At 42.9% G+C, this 16,890-nt stretch overlaps 2 protein-coding genes across 2 annotated transcripts in view; one reads left to right on the top strand and one right to left on the bottom strand.

The window, feature by feature from the left end:
• Nucleotides 1-16,890, top strand: part of LOC138723935 (dual specificity protein phosphatase 13B-like) — a 105,596-nt gene that overhangs the window by 52,397 nt on the left and 36,309 nt on the right. The gene's annotated exons all lie outside the window — the stretch shown is intronic.
• SAMD8 (sterile alpha motif domain containing 8) lies at nt 649-15,195 on the bottom strand. Its single transcript, XM_069863468.1, has 6 exons — nt 15,100-15,195; nt 7,172-7,779; nt 4,948-5,043; nt 4,144-4,261; nt 3,182-3,332; nt 649-2,334 (listed from the first exon to the last, which is right to left on the bottom strand). The coding sequence occupies exons 2-6, from the start codon at nt 7,747-7,749 to the stop codon at nt 2,030-2,032; spliced, it is 1,248 nt and encodes a 415-aa protein (XP_069719569.1). The 5' UTR covers nt 7,750-7,779; nt 15,100-15,195; the 3' UTR covers nt 649-2,029.

The raw sequence follows: 16,890 nt of genomic DNA, 5'->3' as shown, positions 1-16,890 counted from the left end.
CATTGCAGAGGCAAATATAAACTAACAAATAGAGCTCTTCCATTATCAAGTCTCATGAGGAATGCTCAAATTGCCTTTCTGCAATCAGAAAGTTAAGAACACCAAATTAGAAGTCTTTAAATCTGAATATTTTATCCTCTTTTCCTGAAGTGGAAGCATATTTGATGGCAGGAGCCATTAACCAATGGCAGATTGAACAACATAGTATTAAACCTGCAGTTTTGCTAAAAACTTGGAATGTTACAGATACAAAAGTCTGAAAAATAGTACAGTGGATGTGTGCTCAATACAGCTGGCAGAGTTACTCTGGGATGTGCAGCTCCTCTGTGGAATAGAAGCTAAATTAAGATATAACAGTAATAGACTATGGAGAGCGAAAGACAGTCAAGTTAGTACAATGCAGATTTGTAAGAGGAACACGACACAGCAAGGAATAGCTGACCGCAGGGTACACACCTCTAAATACAAAACTGGCTGGCAAAATTCCAACGGGATTCTTTTCCATGTAAACCTAAGTATGCTGTGGCTACTGAGTCAGCTTGCACCAAGCTGGAAATGCTCTGGGTACCTTCCAAGGCTGACTTAAGCTGCCTTTCTCTGCACCTGTCACCTATTCTGAAATGGCAGTAACTAAATTAAAAGGTTTATTTTTTGCACCTTTTAATAACCAGCTTCCATTTAGCATAAATCCAATTTCAGGTCTCTACAGCCAGCGTTAGCTTTGTCCCCTTAGAAACCACTGCATCAGACATGACCAGCTGCATGCTCCTCACTCACACGATGGCCTTGGAGCGCTGGGTTGGGGGCTTAGAGGGGGTTGATGCAGGTTCTTTTATTTTTTAAACAACCAAAACTCAACTGCATATGGTACTTCTATCTTTCAGTATAGTAAATGAACAACTTAAATGAAGAACTAGTCTCCTTTCATACTTGTTAGGAGAACATATACTCTGTGTGTTTATATCTATATATAAACAAATATACTGTGTATATATATCCAGAGATATTCACCATATTGCTGACACCAGAGTGCTAAAACATACATCAATATGAGCACTATTTCCAATACTCACTAATATTACTTCTCCTGAAAGAGGTACTACATGCATTTTCCCCATCCATTTATTGGACAGTAACATGTATGAAGACAACTGTTCCATTTTTCCAGAGTTAAAATCCTGCTCCTAAAAAGCATGCACAAGTTTGGGTATAAAGCAATTAAGACCACGCAAAATTTGCTTTGTGGCTTTAAACTCACTAAAGCTAAATTAACTTTACTTTCAGCGGATGTAGCACTTACTTGAACTCATTTATTTAAACACAAAAGGGAAAACTTCCAGGTGCTAGAAAAAACAGAGACAACTGATAGACTAGACTAAATAAGCTCTCATTAACAAAAATCATCATCACTGCATAGCCACAAGGCAGACTTTCATTTTTGGCAACCCGTATGCAGACCATTTATACTGTCAATTGTACTTTAAGACTTAACAGTTAAGAGGCCCTTTTAGCAAGGGACTATACTGCTTTCTTCATTATGACACAGTACTCCCCAATCTTTAGGTACACACAGTTTGTTTTGAAAATTACACTTATGACTGTTTTAAAAGGAAGTCTTCATCAATTTCTCATCTTTTAGTCAGTTTATGTAAGGGCTGGCATGTCAGGTAGTGGAGATTTGGACCTGTAAAGGGTGCGCTATACTTAGTATACTAAGCACATCTTTGAGGTTCAAGACACAAACATTCACCTAGAACCTCACTGAGGATAACAGTGTTCTAGTTCATATTCATGGTTCACCAACAGCCTTTACCGGTCCCTGCACCGTTTTCTGTTTTAGCAACATGAAAACAAAACACATCCCTGTGAAGTATGGGAACCCCATTTTATGGCTAAGAATCTAAGAAACAAGACAAGGAGCAGGAGATCACCAAGTGAAAAGATGTTACTTTACACCCCTTGTCCCAGCTAGCCCTGTAGGATCTTAGTTGCAGTGCTTCAAAGAATTCTGAATTGACCCACGTGTTCTTCAGCCAATCAATCTTTTCAGTATGGTAGGTTTGGAGAAAGGCCAGCAATACTCGTTGGGAACAGTGCCATTGACATTGCATTCAAAAAAAGAAAACATGGGGAACCAGATCCTTGCTCTCCTACTCTGTTGATAGGCTCTTGTATTGGCCAGCGTGTGGTAATACAAAAAGAGTCTCGTAGTGATATAAAAGGCAATGAAGACATCTATTGAATAATGTTCATGTGCAGCCAAGATAAAGAAGATTCCAAAGAGGTTCAGGACCCAGGACAAAGTGTGCAAGAAGTTCCAGCTCCTTGGTGTATCTAGAAGAAAACAGAAAGTGACTGACCTTGAATGTCTCAAAAATCTGGGTCATTACAAGACCCAGGCCTAGACATTGCAAGTTTCTATACAGGTTTTTCACCCAATACTGCGACAAAGTTACTATCCTCATCTGGAAATACTGTTTACTGGTCCAACAAATCCAATGAAAGCAAACATGCAAGTTATAAGTGCTTATCACTTTATGACTTCAATTACTAATACAGCTAATATGCATTTCTGAATTAACAGAGCCTCCCAACAGGGTTTCAGACCATGCAAAGCAGAATTCTGGGGGCTTTCAGGTCCTTTCCAACCCAATCCAGTCTATGATTCCACGAAATCGCACTTTGTGTGTACAGCACAAGCACTATTGCTTCACACGTTCTCACACATTATGAGGTTGGGTGTTTTGGCTTTATGAATTATACAGAACGTACAGCCACCCAGCTGGGTATTCTGCCTGACAGGGGTCTGTGGCAGACACCTACGGAAGTGAACAGGAGCAGACGACCATTGGTATCTTGCCTAGTGTTCTCCCAGCAGCAAGCTAGAAAGCCTCTCATTTTCATGGCTCACGTGTTCTTTCAAATGTGCCTACTCATCCTGCTGCTGATCTAGACAGCGCTGTTCCTCTCCTGTCTGCAACTGCCGCAGACCTGAGAGAGAGCACAGCAATTCGAATTTATGTTTGTTTGCTTAAATGTTACACACTGAACTTTTTGAGGAGGTCAAGCAGCAGACATTCTTAAGGACATTTAAGTACCTGCACTCTCACACCCTTGGCTGACAGTGAGCAGCAGATACTCTTAACCCCTAAGGGCATTTAAATATTGTCACCATACTTACATTCTGTGACAAAGAAGTTGAGCATGGTCAGGACAACAGTGTGGCCACTGAACATGTAATCTCCACATGTGTGTACTCCGGTCAGAGTCATTCCAAAGCCACTCCATATTGCAAACGCCCGCTGGAGCTTTGCCCAGACACTGCCATACAACTAAAAGACAGTGACATTAACCCTTAGTAACGTCCAACCCCACTGCCTGAACAGCACATCCTTAATGTCAGCTGTACAGCACAATGTATGTTTCACACCATTTACCATGTTGGCTCTTCTATTAAAATACAGGTTAGCACATGTCTGGATTTTACTGTGGCAGCGAGTCGTGTTAGTAACTTCAACTACTAATTGTTTTCATCATAGCTCCAATGAATACTGGAATTCAGAGCAAGGATTTTGTTGCAAGAGATTTACACAGAGAGGATGCCACCTTTTTTTGAAGACAATCAACCTCACAATGTGTCATTGTCAAGGTTCCAATATATTCAGCTCAAACCTCTTCTAACTCAAAGCGTAAAATAATAAAAGTCCATGTTCTATGGAATATCCCTGATTAGAAAGGGTGAAATAATAATAGTTCAGAGTTTTATTTTACCAAAACCACCCATCCAACAAGACAAAGCAGTAATTGCTCCACTTTCAGTCATTCTTCATGAATGCAGTATTTTGAATGCATACTTCTCTCATGTATTCACTCTGGTTTAGATTGTGAAATATTCCAAACACCCACCCTCCCTCAACTAACTGTCTCCTCTCCAAAGCAGAAAATGCTTCCAAAACCCCTCAGGATGCTTGGCTGCATAACAGCAGTTAATGAAGGGGTGTGGCGGGGAATTAGGAGAGAAACAACATTGTTCTTTGAAACAAACATCTGACATTACGATCACAACAACCTTAAACATACCTTAAATAGAATTTTGAAAAAAAGGAAATAAAAAGAGTAATTTAAAGCATTTTCAGTTTTTACCTTTCCAGTGCACTGCAAGTGCTGGCCGGGCACAGAAAGTGAGGTAACAAACATGGTAATGCAGCGTAGTAAGAATACTGTCCCCATGAGGCTGCACATCCTTCGCAGAAGTATAGATCTGCCAAAAGTACATAGGAATTGAATACAAGAACCCTAATATATTGCATTCTTAAATCAGTACAGCTACAATAAAAACATATTCCTGCACCCCAACTTAATCCCATGAAGTCACTTCATCATTGCTTCAACTTCCACAGTAAAAAACTCTTTTTTTATATAAGTAGCCCTGTAAAGGCCTGGTTCCACATGGCAGCATGCTGACTGCCACCACATGGTGCAGCTCCATCCTCTGCAGGTACACTCGTACGAGCTCTGGCACTCATACCTGCTGTTGGCAAACGCATAAAAATCAACAAACTGGTGAAAATTTAACTTACACACATTCACGTAGACAAAAGGGGTTTTCTGCCCTTCAGTGACTGCAAGCTGCTAGGCTGGCTCAGTCATCCTGCAAAATATCTTTCTTGTAGGACTTCCTTATATACCAATTTATTACAGTATGAGCCTATGTACTGACAGTTCTCTGAAGTGCAGATGTTCTGAAGGACATCACATACTAATCTGGTAGAAAAGCAAATTCTTACTCCTGGGTAAGATTCACAGGTCACCCTTCCTGATCAAATCCCCATATTAGAAGCTTAGAAGATACTTATTGAATGGAAAGTCTTAAACAATCATCATAATTTTTTTACAGTCCCTTCTCTGCATCAAAGTACCAGTTAATTTGGATTTTATGTACTATACCTATGTTTGTGAAGCAGAAGAACCAACAGCCAAATATAGCAAAGAATTACGCCGCATACTTCAGTCATAGCAAAAGCCCACGGTATCCTAGGGACACTAAAAAGGATGAAGCAAGACAGTTAACTTACAATCCAATGGCTTAAGTTCTCTTTCTAGTCTCAGTACTGACAATGAAGTCATACAAAGTTCTAATGACAAAACTAACTTGCATTAATTTGACAGTGGTTTGAACTACAACCAAGAAGTGTTTTGTTAGACTGAATGAAATAGAATTTGTATTAATTTTTTAATTACGTTACCTCCTTTCTAATAATGGATTTCAGCAGAAATTTACATACAATTCAGTAAGTCAAAGAAAATCCCTAGTATGCTCACCTAATTCACACGTGTGATTTCCTAACAGGATGTGTTCCTCTGCCCCTGTTTCCCAATAACCTTTTTCATTCTGACACAAGCTTGCATCATGTCAATTATGCTGCTTATGCTTCTAAGAACGCCATGTCAACATAGTAAATACAATGCTGCAAAGCCTAAAGTGCTAAATACTTATAACAAAGCAGAACTGCACAGAAAAGCGTTTGGAAAAAAAACAATTGTTTTCAAAGCTAGATTTCAGTGATAATCACTATATACAAACCTTTTAGCCTTGCTTGTCCAAAGATTTAAGACTTCCTTGCACACACGTGGCAGCAGTAACTATTTCCACTCTGCGATTTCAGCAAAAAAACAATAGACAGATTTCCAGAGAGGTTGCTCCCCAGTTTGTGTTCCCCCTGATACACAGGAGCAGCAAAGCACTGCTCAAATGTGGTAATCACCTCACATTGTTTTGCTGCTTTCTGAAATCCTCATCCTCCTGCCCTCTGAATACCCTGCGGTACTGCCCTGGGAGCTAAATCCAGTAACGCTATAGCTCCCACTCTCTCCCCTCTTCCAGTCTGCTGGACGTGGTTCATCCTGGCTGAGTTATTTCTGAATTTAGTGGGGGGATTCTGCACACTAACACAAGATTAGACTCCTGCTGGCTTCATGACAACAGAAATCACTGGCAAGAATAAGGAGATCACAAAGATCGACCTCTTAAACAGTTTATTCTGTCTTTTAAAACTCTTCAAGCAATAAGTGCTGCAAGTGCACTTGCTCAGCAGGAGCGCTTATTCTCTTTTAAATGTCTAACCAATGACTGGAATTTCACCTTTGCTATTTTGTATCTGTACTGCCCCAAGTGGCAATATTTTCTTTGATAAATGAGCAGGTATTGCAGAAGTCACAACAGCGTTTACATACACAAATACCATACCACTAAAAAAAGAAGATGGTCTATTCAGTCACTTCAGAGTTCCTTTAAACCATTTTTCACAAGGTGACAGCGGGGAGACTGCAAATATGCAGTATCAGGGCCATTCCTTTTCCACTTCCTTGCTCATTGGCAGACCAAAGTACTCCTTCAACAAAAATGACTCTACACCACAATATGTTAAGCTTCATAGCAGCATCTGGATTTCAGAAAATGCATACAGTTGCTTATCCATGCCAGCTGACCATCAGTGTTTGTACTAGAATGAGAGGATGGATGAGCTAATCCCTGTGGTGTCATGAGCTAAAGGTGCAGAATCAAATATAAACTGGGTAGAACAGCTCCATTTATTCTCCCTGAGAAGACTAAATCTCCACATCTAATGGATGCATCTATCAGCTATGAGGACAGGCTGAGAGAGTTAGAGTTGTTCAGCCTGGAGAAGGCTCCACAGAGACCTTTAAAGCAGCCTCCCAGTATTGAAAGGGGCTCCAGGAGGGGAGGGACTTTCTAGAAGGGCATGGAGCGACAGGATGAGGGGGAATGACTTTAAATTGAAATGAGGAAGATTTAGATTGAACATAAGGAAGAGATTCTTTACAATGAGGGTGGTGAGGCACTGGCACAGGTTGCTCAGGGAAACTGTGGCTGCTCCCTCCCTGGAGGTGTTCAAGGCCAGGTTGAGCAGCCTGATCCAGTGGGATGTGTCCCTGTCCATGGCAGGGGGGTGGAACTGGATGAGCTTTAAGGTCCCTTACAACCCAAACCATTCTATGATTCTATGTGCATTTCACCTTAGCAGAAAGGTTTATGATCCTCTAATTACTACTCCACAGAGGCATCTTCATATGAAACTTTGGGAATGAAGATAAGACAGCCAACACGTTAACCATCACATTACCACTTTGTTTTAAGACAGTTTCTTACCTATCTAGAAATATGTCTGGTAGAGGTGGATATGTTTGCATGTCAGGTACTCGCTCGTGCACTATAACCATAACGAACGACGTGAAGCCAAACACTATAAAGACATACACACAACTTAAAATTGTCTTCCAATACTCTGGGTCCAGCCTCCGTGTCGAGTGTTTGTTTTTCCCATTCGCATATTGATACTGATCACCATTCAGGTCCGTAATTGGTCCGTCGCAGTCCCGAGGTACTTCACCATTACAAAACCAGTCTGCACCCTGCAGCGAGCCAACACTTGGGCACGTCGTGCCAACATGACCATCGCTGCTGTAACCCAGCTCTTCTAGGACATCCAGATGCTGCTTCTGTAGCTTGCGTATGGACAGCATGAGCCTCTTGATGTCCCCCAGGATTTTGATTTCCAAAGGAGGTGACCGTAAATCATATTCTGTGAGTGTCAGCAGAGTGATTCCATCCAGCCTGTGTCTGTTGCACAAAACATCCACATATTCACAGAATCCTTCTTCCTTCAGCCACTTGGCCACGTTCTTGGTAGTCCAGCGACGGATGCAGAGCTGGGTATTGCCTGCCATCCTCCTTCTCTAGCCGCCAACAGAATTAACCTGGATATTGGAGAAAGAGATGAAACTCGAATGTTTAAATATTTTAAAAATATTTTTATACAAGCAAAACTAAGTAATTATCTCACTTGTTCCTAAACAGAAATGTAAAGCTAACAAACACCAGGATACTTCCTAGATGTACCCAGTCTGCTTTTATTCCTTAGCTTAATAAAAATAAACAAATCTGGGTTTGTTAATTACACCACATAATTAAAAACAGATTAGTCTGTTTTTTAAGTCTCAGCTTAATCATTAGTCTTGCCCACTCTTTGCATTTCATAAACTAAGCCATAAAGTACAGCAAACCACCATGTAAAACTTAATTAAAGCTAAAATAATATATTACAGGTCCAATTCAGCCCACTGTTTCAAAACATCGACTGAAGCTTTGGTAGCACAACATTCCCTCCAACCCATCCTGAATAAAACTAAGAGTAGTTATCTACAATAATATTCACCCGAGGCATCTTAGTTGTATGTTGGTGATGCAGCCATCATGATTTTATCTTTGATCTCAGTAACTTATATGCTTATTACACTGCAAATCCTTCAAAATTCTTGTGGCCAGCAGGGCAAGGGAGGTCATTCCCTCCCCCTCTACTCCTCTCTTGTGAGACCCCATCTGAGGTCCTATGTCCAGTTCTGGAACCCCAAGATAAGAAGGATATGGAACTGTTGGAACGGGTCCAGGAGGCCATGAAGATGATCCAAGGTCTGGAGCACCTCTGCTATGAGGACAGGTTGAGAGAGTTTGGGTTGTTTGGCCTGGAGAAGAGAAGGCTCCAGGAAGACCTTACAGTGGCCTTCCAGTACTGAAAGGGGCTACAGGATAGCTGAGGAGGGGCTTTTTACAAGGGCACGGAGTGACAGGACAAGGGGGAATGTCTTTAAATAGGAGAGGGGAAGATTTAGATTAGACATTAGAAAGAAATTCTTCACAATGAGGGTGGGGAGGCACTGGCAGGTTGCCCAGATACATTGCAGATGCCCCAGCCCTGGAGGTGTTCTAGGCCAGGTTGGATGGGGCTTGGAGCAACCTGATCCAGTAGGAGGTGTCCCTGCCCATGGCAGGAGGCTGGAATTGGATGGGCTTTGAGGCCCCTTCCAACCCAAACTGTTCTACAATTCTATGAAAATATTCGGCTTTTAAAGTAACATTAATAGAAATCAAGCATTAGCCGTAACTCCAAAGCATCTTCAAGAGAGACATGGTAACAGATAACACAAAACCATACCAAAACCAGAAAACGTGTTCTCTTTAGACTTCAGATTTCTCAATGATGTTTTCTTGACTCAAGAATATTGTTTGGAGGAAGGCAAGGCATCTCAGCAATGTTTTGTTCACAGGAAGGTGACAAGTCACCAGAACAGCTTAGAACAACCACCACAAAGAATGTTACATGGAATACATGAACAAACTCTGAAAGTCTACCACTGCCACGCAAAGTAATTAAAAGCTTATTCAGTATTAAAGACCTACAGTAGCACAGAATGGATTTGTGCATAATTTATATTTGGTGGCTGATGTATGGCTACAGTCTAAGAAATAGCTACAATTTTGTAGCTCTTTTAAACCTGAAAACACAGCCTAATTAACTGGAATGTTCCAATCATGCCAACCAAATTGCAGCAGATACAGGACAGCAATCACACTTGTGCCACATCTATCACTCACTGGAATTAAAGCAAGGAAACAGTCTATTTAATCTATTATTTAGCTTCTGTATATGGTAAACAGGTACTCAAATCCATCATTCAACACAAAGTTTTACACCATCCTCACAGCTCTTTGACAAAAAGTAGCTCTTTCCTTGTCCCTTCTCTTTTTAAAGAGGTGCTGTACCCATTGTCAGAAGTAGCTCTTATCATAATTATTGGATGCAACCTTTTCTTCCAGCTTACATCTAACAGGACATATGAATTTATTCTATAGCAGAGAAGATGCAACTTGTCCAACGAGACTTCCCAGCAGTGCAAAAGAAACAGTTCAGAAGGAAAACGAGCATACAAATCAGAGCTGCCCTTCTGAAAGATTGAAGGGAGTCAAACCTGCAAAGATATTCTCTCTGGTGCTCATTGATTAACAACATGTACTTAATGCCCAGCATTAAGTTCTCAAAAGTTGCCAAACCAGTCATAAATCACTAACTTAGCCTCTGCATTCACTATATTCTTTCTTTTCCATATAAAAGTATATTTGCTTATTTCTATATTATCTTACTATTGTTAAAAGTCTTGCTCAAAACAACAGTAACAACTACTTTGCTCACAAACCTATCCACAAAAATGACATTTAATTTGTAATTAATGATCCGTTAATTGACCTTTTCTGTACTACCTTTTATCTTACTTCAGTAACACAAACAAACTTGAGCTGCTTATCTGGAATTCCAGGTTCCCTTACTGGGAAATACAGATGAAAAAAACCCTCTATTAATCACAGTGGGTTTTATAACACTGCAATCACCACAAGTTTTTTTTAAAAGCAGTGAATTTAGACTCACCGAAAATACACTCAACTTACTGTTTTGTCTTCCAACCCAAGCAACTTCTGAGGACAACAGCAGCAAGTCCTCTCTAACCTACAGGAATCCTGTTCATTTGTCAAGCGGCCCCACACCAGCCAAGTGTTTCTTCATCAGGCACTGCAGGAATAAAAACTAATCCTTACATTAAGTGCAATAGAAGTGACCTTCCAACACTGAGTAAGCGATACACACCCAAAGGGCACTGCTGAACATCTGGACCTGGGAGAAAGTCTGCATTCACCTCACCAGGCACCTGACTTGCTCCTGTCTTTAAATGCTGTTAAAGATCAGACATTTAACTAACTCAAAAAGACAAGGAAATCAGCAAAAGAGGGGAGCATTTACACAAAACACAAACTTAAACCACTCCACACAGCTATTTTCCCTACAACAGCAACAATTTTGTTTTGATGTTCAGTTCAGCTTTGATGACAAGGCAGTTTCTTTAAACTCAGAAGTTGCCATGTCATTCAGACTACTTGTTTAGTACCACTTTTGTAGTTTAAGGGGTAAAAAGCATTTTCCCTAACAATCATAGCACCAGGAATACAATCCAGATTTCTATTTCCAGCTGCACTTATTCCTTTTTGAGTTTAGTAACAACTTTTGCAACGCTACCAGCCTACAATACCAGACTAACAAAGAGACCAGATTCCCTAAATAACTGCACTTAAATCCGACAGAAAACAGCACCACTAACTACTTTGCCTTCTACATTACTGGTATGAAACATTGCTGAAACCAAATAATGGATAGTTTTATCAAATGGTGAATAACATGCATGAATAACACAGGCTTAAACGTCAAGGGCAAAATATCCCTTTTGACTGCCATCACCAACGTCTGGAGCTCACTTGCTGATGATTTTCCTGCTGCTGTGAGAACTTGATATTTAGTCAGCTCACCACCAGCACGTATCATGTGTCCCATTTCCCGTTTTCCTTCCCCAGACTTCCAGTTAGCAGCATGAACACAACTGAATGTGAACTTCACATGCTTGCATTTAAGTATTTCTTTTTTCAGAAGAAAAGCGTTACTTTATGAGCCACAAACATTTCTAAAATTTGGTTGGGGCATTTTAAAAAATAGGATGCTTCTGAGAGGCTGAGCATACTCCGTATACAGTATTTTTTGCAGGTGCGTATGTAAATACAGAAAACTCATCTCTTTCAAAATGTTTATCCACAATTCTACCACCTTTTCCTCTACTGAATTACTGCGGGTCAGCCATTAAATCTCTAACTTACCTAGCATGCAGACTTTAAGCCAGTACATTGAGCACCTCCCACACAAAGATGGGCTGAGAGTTAGGGTTGTTCAGCCTGGAGAAAACAAAGCTCCTGGTTAGACCTTAGAGCAGCTTCCAGTACTGAAAGGGACTCCAGGAAAGCTGAGGAGGGGCTGTTGGTCAGGGAGTGCAGGGATAGGATGAGGGGGAACAGTTTCCAGCTGAAAGAAGGGAGATTGAGATGAGATCTTAGGAAGAAATGTTTTCCTATGAGGGTGGGGAAGGACTGGCACAGGTTGCCCAGAGAAGCTGTGGCTGCCCCATCCCCCTGGAGGTGTTCAAGGCCAGGTTGGATAGGGCTCTGAGCGACCTGTGGGAGGTGTCCCTGCACATGGCAGGGGGTTGGAACTGGATGTGCCTCAAGGTCCCTTCCAATCCAAACAATTCCATGATTCTATACTGAGGTGAAAATGTTGAAAGTTGAATACGATTATCACTGCTCTAGGCAACAAAAAGCAGCACTCACATCACACTAACATCACGCTGCAGTCCTGTCACAGAAATAAAACTCAGTTACACCAGAATCATAGCTGAAGGGTTAAAGAGGATCCCAGTGATGTCCGCAGCAGTGAGTAGAGCAGTGGCTGGATTTGTTTATTCTGGACCTGCATGCAAAACCCTACCAGCACCTTCCCTGCTTCCCCACCTTCCCATGGCTCTCCTTGCTGAACATACCTCTAGATTTTTTCCCCAGCTAGGTTCGATCCTCACTGTCCTTGAGAATTTTCAGAAGGACACTGAAGAACTATCAGATCTCAAGTGATTTAACCTACATTTCTTTCTGGAAGGTTTCAAGCTGAATATAGGTAACTCCAACCCAGACGCTCCTTCACTAGGTTTGCTGGCCTAGGAGCACAATATCTGGAGAAGGATTTTTCTGTACAACAGTTGCTGGTTTGGAATGTGGACTAGAACTGAATTTGAGGCTCCTCAGCACAAAAAAAGCCACACACAAAAACATGCACTGAGCCAGTCTGTGACAATAAGACTACTGTCACACACCAGCTCAGTAATGCTGTGCTGGAAAAAGAACACACAGCCCCGCCTTGTTAGGCACTAAAAGTCTCCGGTACTCTGCTGACTTGCAAGCTTGTCACTCACTCCTCCTGAGAACTTAAAATTCTTCAGTGCTTATTTAAAGCAAATAGCACCAAAGGTTTTATTGCCACATAGTAGAGAGTGACTTAATCCTTACCTTCTAAATGCCTTCTAAATACAGTATCTTGTAAACAAAGGGAGATAAACAACACCTGCAAAAACAATTAAGGGATTTTGCATGGGTTTGGTTTTTTTTTAGCACAACAGCTACCATGTTGTATATAAAACTGATGAAACACAGCATACTGCCCACCACAAGAACAAATAACTGTGTAAGTATTTTCCTGAAGCAAGCAGATGTAGAAATATTCCTGTAAAACCCACACTCAGTTATACTTGGTGGCTCTGCTATCGAGTTGCTTCATAAACATTTCCAATTAAGTGAGATGATTAGCAGTATCTTAACTGTACCCAGAAGTATTTCTGCTATTTATGAAGGTAAGATAAGAAATCTCATAAAGTAACACTTTAGTTTGAGGATTTAAATCATCAAGGAAGATGTACTTTTCAAGAATTATATACTGAAGTGCTGCATTGTGGAAAATACAGAACTGAAACTGTAAAGCCAAAGATCAGCTCCGTATGCTTAGAGGAGCCTTTCTGCTGGAACGCCTCCACGCAAAACCAACAGTAGCCCTGAAAGCTGAACACACTTGTCTTAAGAACCACTAAGTGTGGTTACAGATTGCAATAAGCTGAGCAGAATGCATGCTGCTCCCTAACTTGTACACCTCTTCAAATCAAACAGGTTATACTACACTCAAGTGAATGCTCAGAATGGCTCAACTCCTCATCTACCAACCAGCCAAGAAGACTTTTTTTTATCCTACCACCATAATTCAAGGCACACAGAAGTGATTTTAAAACAACCAATAAAGTACTCCACCACTTTATCTCAGGATGTAATTCACGGTACTCTATTAATATTTGTACAAGATCTTGAACATTTTACATGCCAAATGTCAAGTATTTTTTCCCTCAACTTCAAGTAAGCGTATATCCATCTTGTAACAGCATATCTGATGCTCTTCTTTCTTATACAACTTAGCAATTAAACAATCCAGGTTTGTTTTTCTCCTTTATTTCTTTCTTTTTTTCCCCGCACAGTCATCTTAGGATGGAAATAGGAGAAAACATGCACAAACTTCCCATCCAAATTAATACCAGAATAATATCTGAAGTTAAATTGTTTTTGTTCCTACTTCCCACAATCATTTACAATCCGATCTTTCTGGTCTAGTGAAAATCTCGGAGCCTTCCTCATCTTAGATGCATTAAAATAAATAAGAAATAAAAAACTGTGAAGATTTCATTATTTTCAAATAAACATGAACAATGTCATATGCTTCACATATTTACTCAGCCAGCTCAGTGGGGTGCAAAACCTAGCTCAGTACAAAGAAAAGGGATAGTATAAAGCCTGCAAGACTGCAACTCCCAGTGCAACCTGTGTTTTGAATTGTATAGTACCAAAAAAAACCCCCAGCCAGCCAGTAAAAAGAAGGCCACATAAAATAGCTAACGGGATAATTTAAAATTCTTGTTCTTGACAAACCTAGAATGTTTCCTCCACATCCAAGTACCACTTTTGTAACAAAACCTTACCAAACTTCTCAAACAATTTTCTTCCAGTGAGTCTAAAAAACACTTTGTCCCAAACCTTCAAGTTAATTCTACCTCTTTTCTATACCACAGAAAGCCAAAGGAAGAGCAAGACCACCAGCATTCCCTTAGCTCTGATACCCAGCAACAGGCCCCTCTGTCAAACTCAAGGGATGTTTAAATGCCAGGGAATGCCTTGTGGAAGTGCTGCCACTTCAGAGCACAGCGTGGTCAGCTGCCTCTGTGCAGGTGGCATAGACTCTGCGTCCAGCTGCATGGGAGCTATGGGGAGATGCACCATGCTGAATGCCAGCAGAACCTTCCATCAAGTCATCTTCCAACACAAAAAGTGTGTTGGGGTTTTATAAAAGGAATTTTGTAAACTGAAGCATCAAACACAAAACTGTAACAGCGTTTCAACTCCAGTTAGAAAACAATAAACACATGAACATTACAACTGCCTCCCATTTGCACCTCTTCTATTAACTTACAGAGTTGAAGAAAGCCTGCCCGTTTGAAGTATTCAACAATCAACAACAATAAGGTGAGTAGCTGGAGAGGCTGCCTGATGCTTGCGCAGCGTGGATCCAAGAGACCCAGTGGATGACAGCTCCTGCTGTTATAACTTTATATACACACACAGGCCTTAAGTCCCACAGAATCCATCCCACACGTGCAGCCTCCTCCACCTAAACCAGAAATGTGAATAGCATGCATGCAAACCAAGAACAGCAGTCTTCCATGCTGCCTCATCAACTACCGCACCTGACATCCTCAAATGAGCCTAACACACAGCACAAGTACCCAGCATCACTTCCAGAAGCGATCTGTTTCCAGCTAAGGCCGGCACAGGTGCGAGACACCAAAAGATTTCCCTCCTCTCCCGACCTGCTGTGACATGAAGGCACAGCCCAGACCTCGCCACCCTTGCACACCCTGCCTCCTACTCACCAGGCTTCTTAGAATCATGGAATGGTTTGGGTTGAAAGGGACCTTAAAGCCCATCCAGTTCCACCCCCTGCCATGGGCTGGGACACCTCCCACTGCATCAGGGTGCTCAAAGCCCCATCCAACCTGGCCTTTCAAGGCCTCACCTGTCCTCAGAAGAAAACATTTCGTCCTAAACTCTCACCTCAACCTCCCCTCTTCGAGCTTAAAACCGTTCCCCTTCACTGTATCTTTGCACTATCTGAACAAGAATCCCTCCCCAGCTTTCCTGCAGCCCCTTTCAGTCCTGGAGGCTGCTCTGAGGTCGCCCCCGGAGCCTTCTTTTCTCCAGGCTGAACATCCCCAGCTCTCTCGGCCTGTCCTCACACAGGAGGTGCTCCAGCCCTCAGATCATCTCCGCGGCCTCCTCTAGGCTCATTGCAACAGCTCCATTTGCAACGGGCTTGCACCAGCTCAAAGCCTTTTTTTGCTTACTTTGCCTGTGTTCCCAAGAGCATAAAGCATGGAACGGTTTGGATTGGAAGGGAGCCCCAAGCTCACCCAGTTCCACCCCCTGTCACGGGCAGGGACACCTCCCACGGGATCGGGGGCTCCAAGCCCCATCCAGCCCGGCTCTGAACACCCCCAGGGATGGGCAGCCACGCTTTCCCCGGGCAGCCTGTGCCAGCGTAAACAATTTCTTCCTAACCTCTCATCTCACTTTTCCGTTTTTCGTCTTAAACCCTTCCCCTCGTCCTGTCCCTGCCCACCCTGCCCAAGAGCCCCTGCCCAGCTTTCCCGCAGCCCTTCCCCGCGCTGGAGGCCGCTCGGGCTCTCCCCAGCCCCTCCTGCCCCGCAGCCCGCCCCGCACGCACCGCACCGGCTCCCCGCGGGCAGCGCCGACCCAGCGGCGCCGCGGCCCCCGCGCGGGCAGGAAGGGGCGGGGCGCGCGGGGCGGTGGCTTCCGAGGGGCGGGCACGGCGAGCGCCCCGCCCCGCCCTGCGGCCGCCGAGGCGCGGGGACCGGGGAGGGGGGACCGGGAGGCTCCCCGGGTCTCAGCCAGGCGACGGGGTAGAGTCGTAGAATTATGGAGTCATGGAATCACCAGGTTGGAAAAGACCCACCGGATCATCGAGTCCAACCATTCCCATCGATCACTAAACCATGCCCCTTAGCACCTCGTCCACCCGTGCCTTAAACACCTCCAGGGAAGGTGACTCAACCCCCTCCCTGGGCAGCCTGTTCCAGTCCCCAATGACCCTTTCCGTGAAAAATTTTTTCTAATGTCCAGCCTAAACCTCCCCTGGCGGAGCTTGAGGCCATTCCCTCTTGTCCTGTCCCCTGTCACCTGGGAGAAGAGGCCAGCGCTGAACCCAGGATCCAAGGTGCAGCATCAGCAGTGCAGAGAGCAGAAGGGCAATCACAATCATAGAATTATTACAGTTCGAAAAGACCTCCAAGACCATCCAGTCCAACCACATAAGATCAAATCAGCCCAACGCTAATGTGTGATGCCTCTTTCTCAGCCTCCTCACTGGGTTCAGGCTGTGGCAATGTCTTATGGAACTGCCTTGGCCCTGGATTTGTGGGAATGCAAGTCTGAAATACATGGAAGTATAGTCACAACTCCCTTGAGCTGTGTAATACACTCAAAATCCACAGCTGTTT

This window comes from Phaenicophaeus curvirostris, chromosome 9 (assembly GCF_032191515.1).
Source record: "Phaenicophaeus curvirostris isolate KB17595 chromosome 9, BPBGC_Pcur_1.0, whole genome shotgun sequence".
Taxonomy (NCBI): Eukaryota; Metazoa; Chordata; class Aves; order Cuculiformes; family Cuculidae; genus Phaenicophaeus; species Phaenicophaeus curvirostris.
Note: the sequence above shows the minus strand (reverse complement) of the source record. Positions and strands in the feature narration are given on the sequence as shown.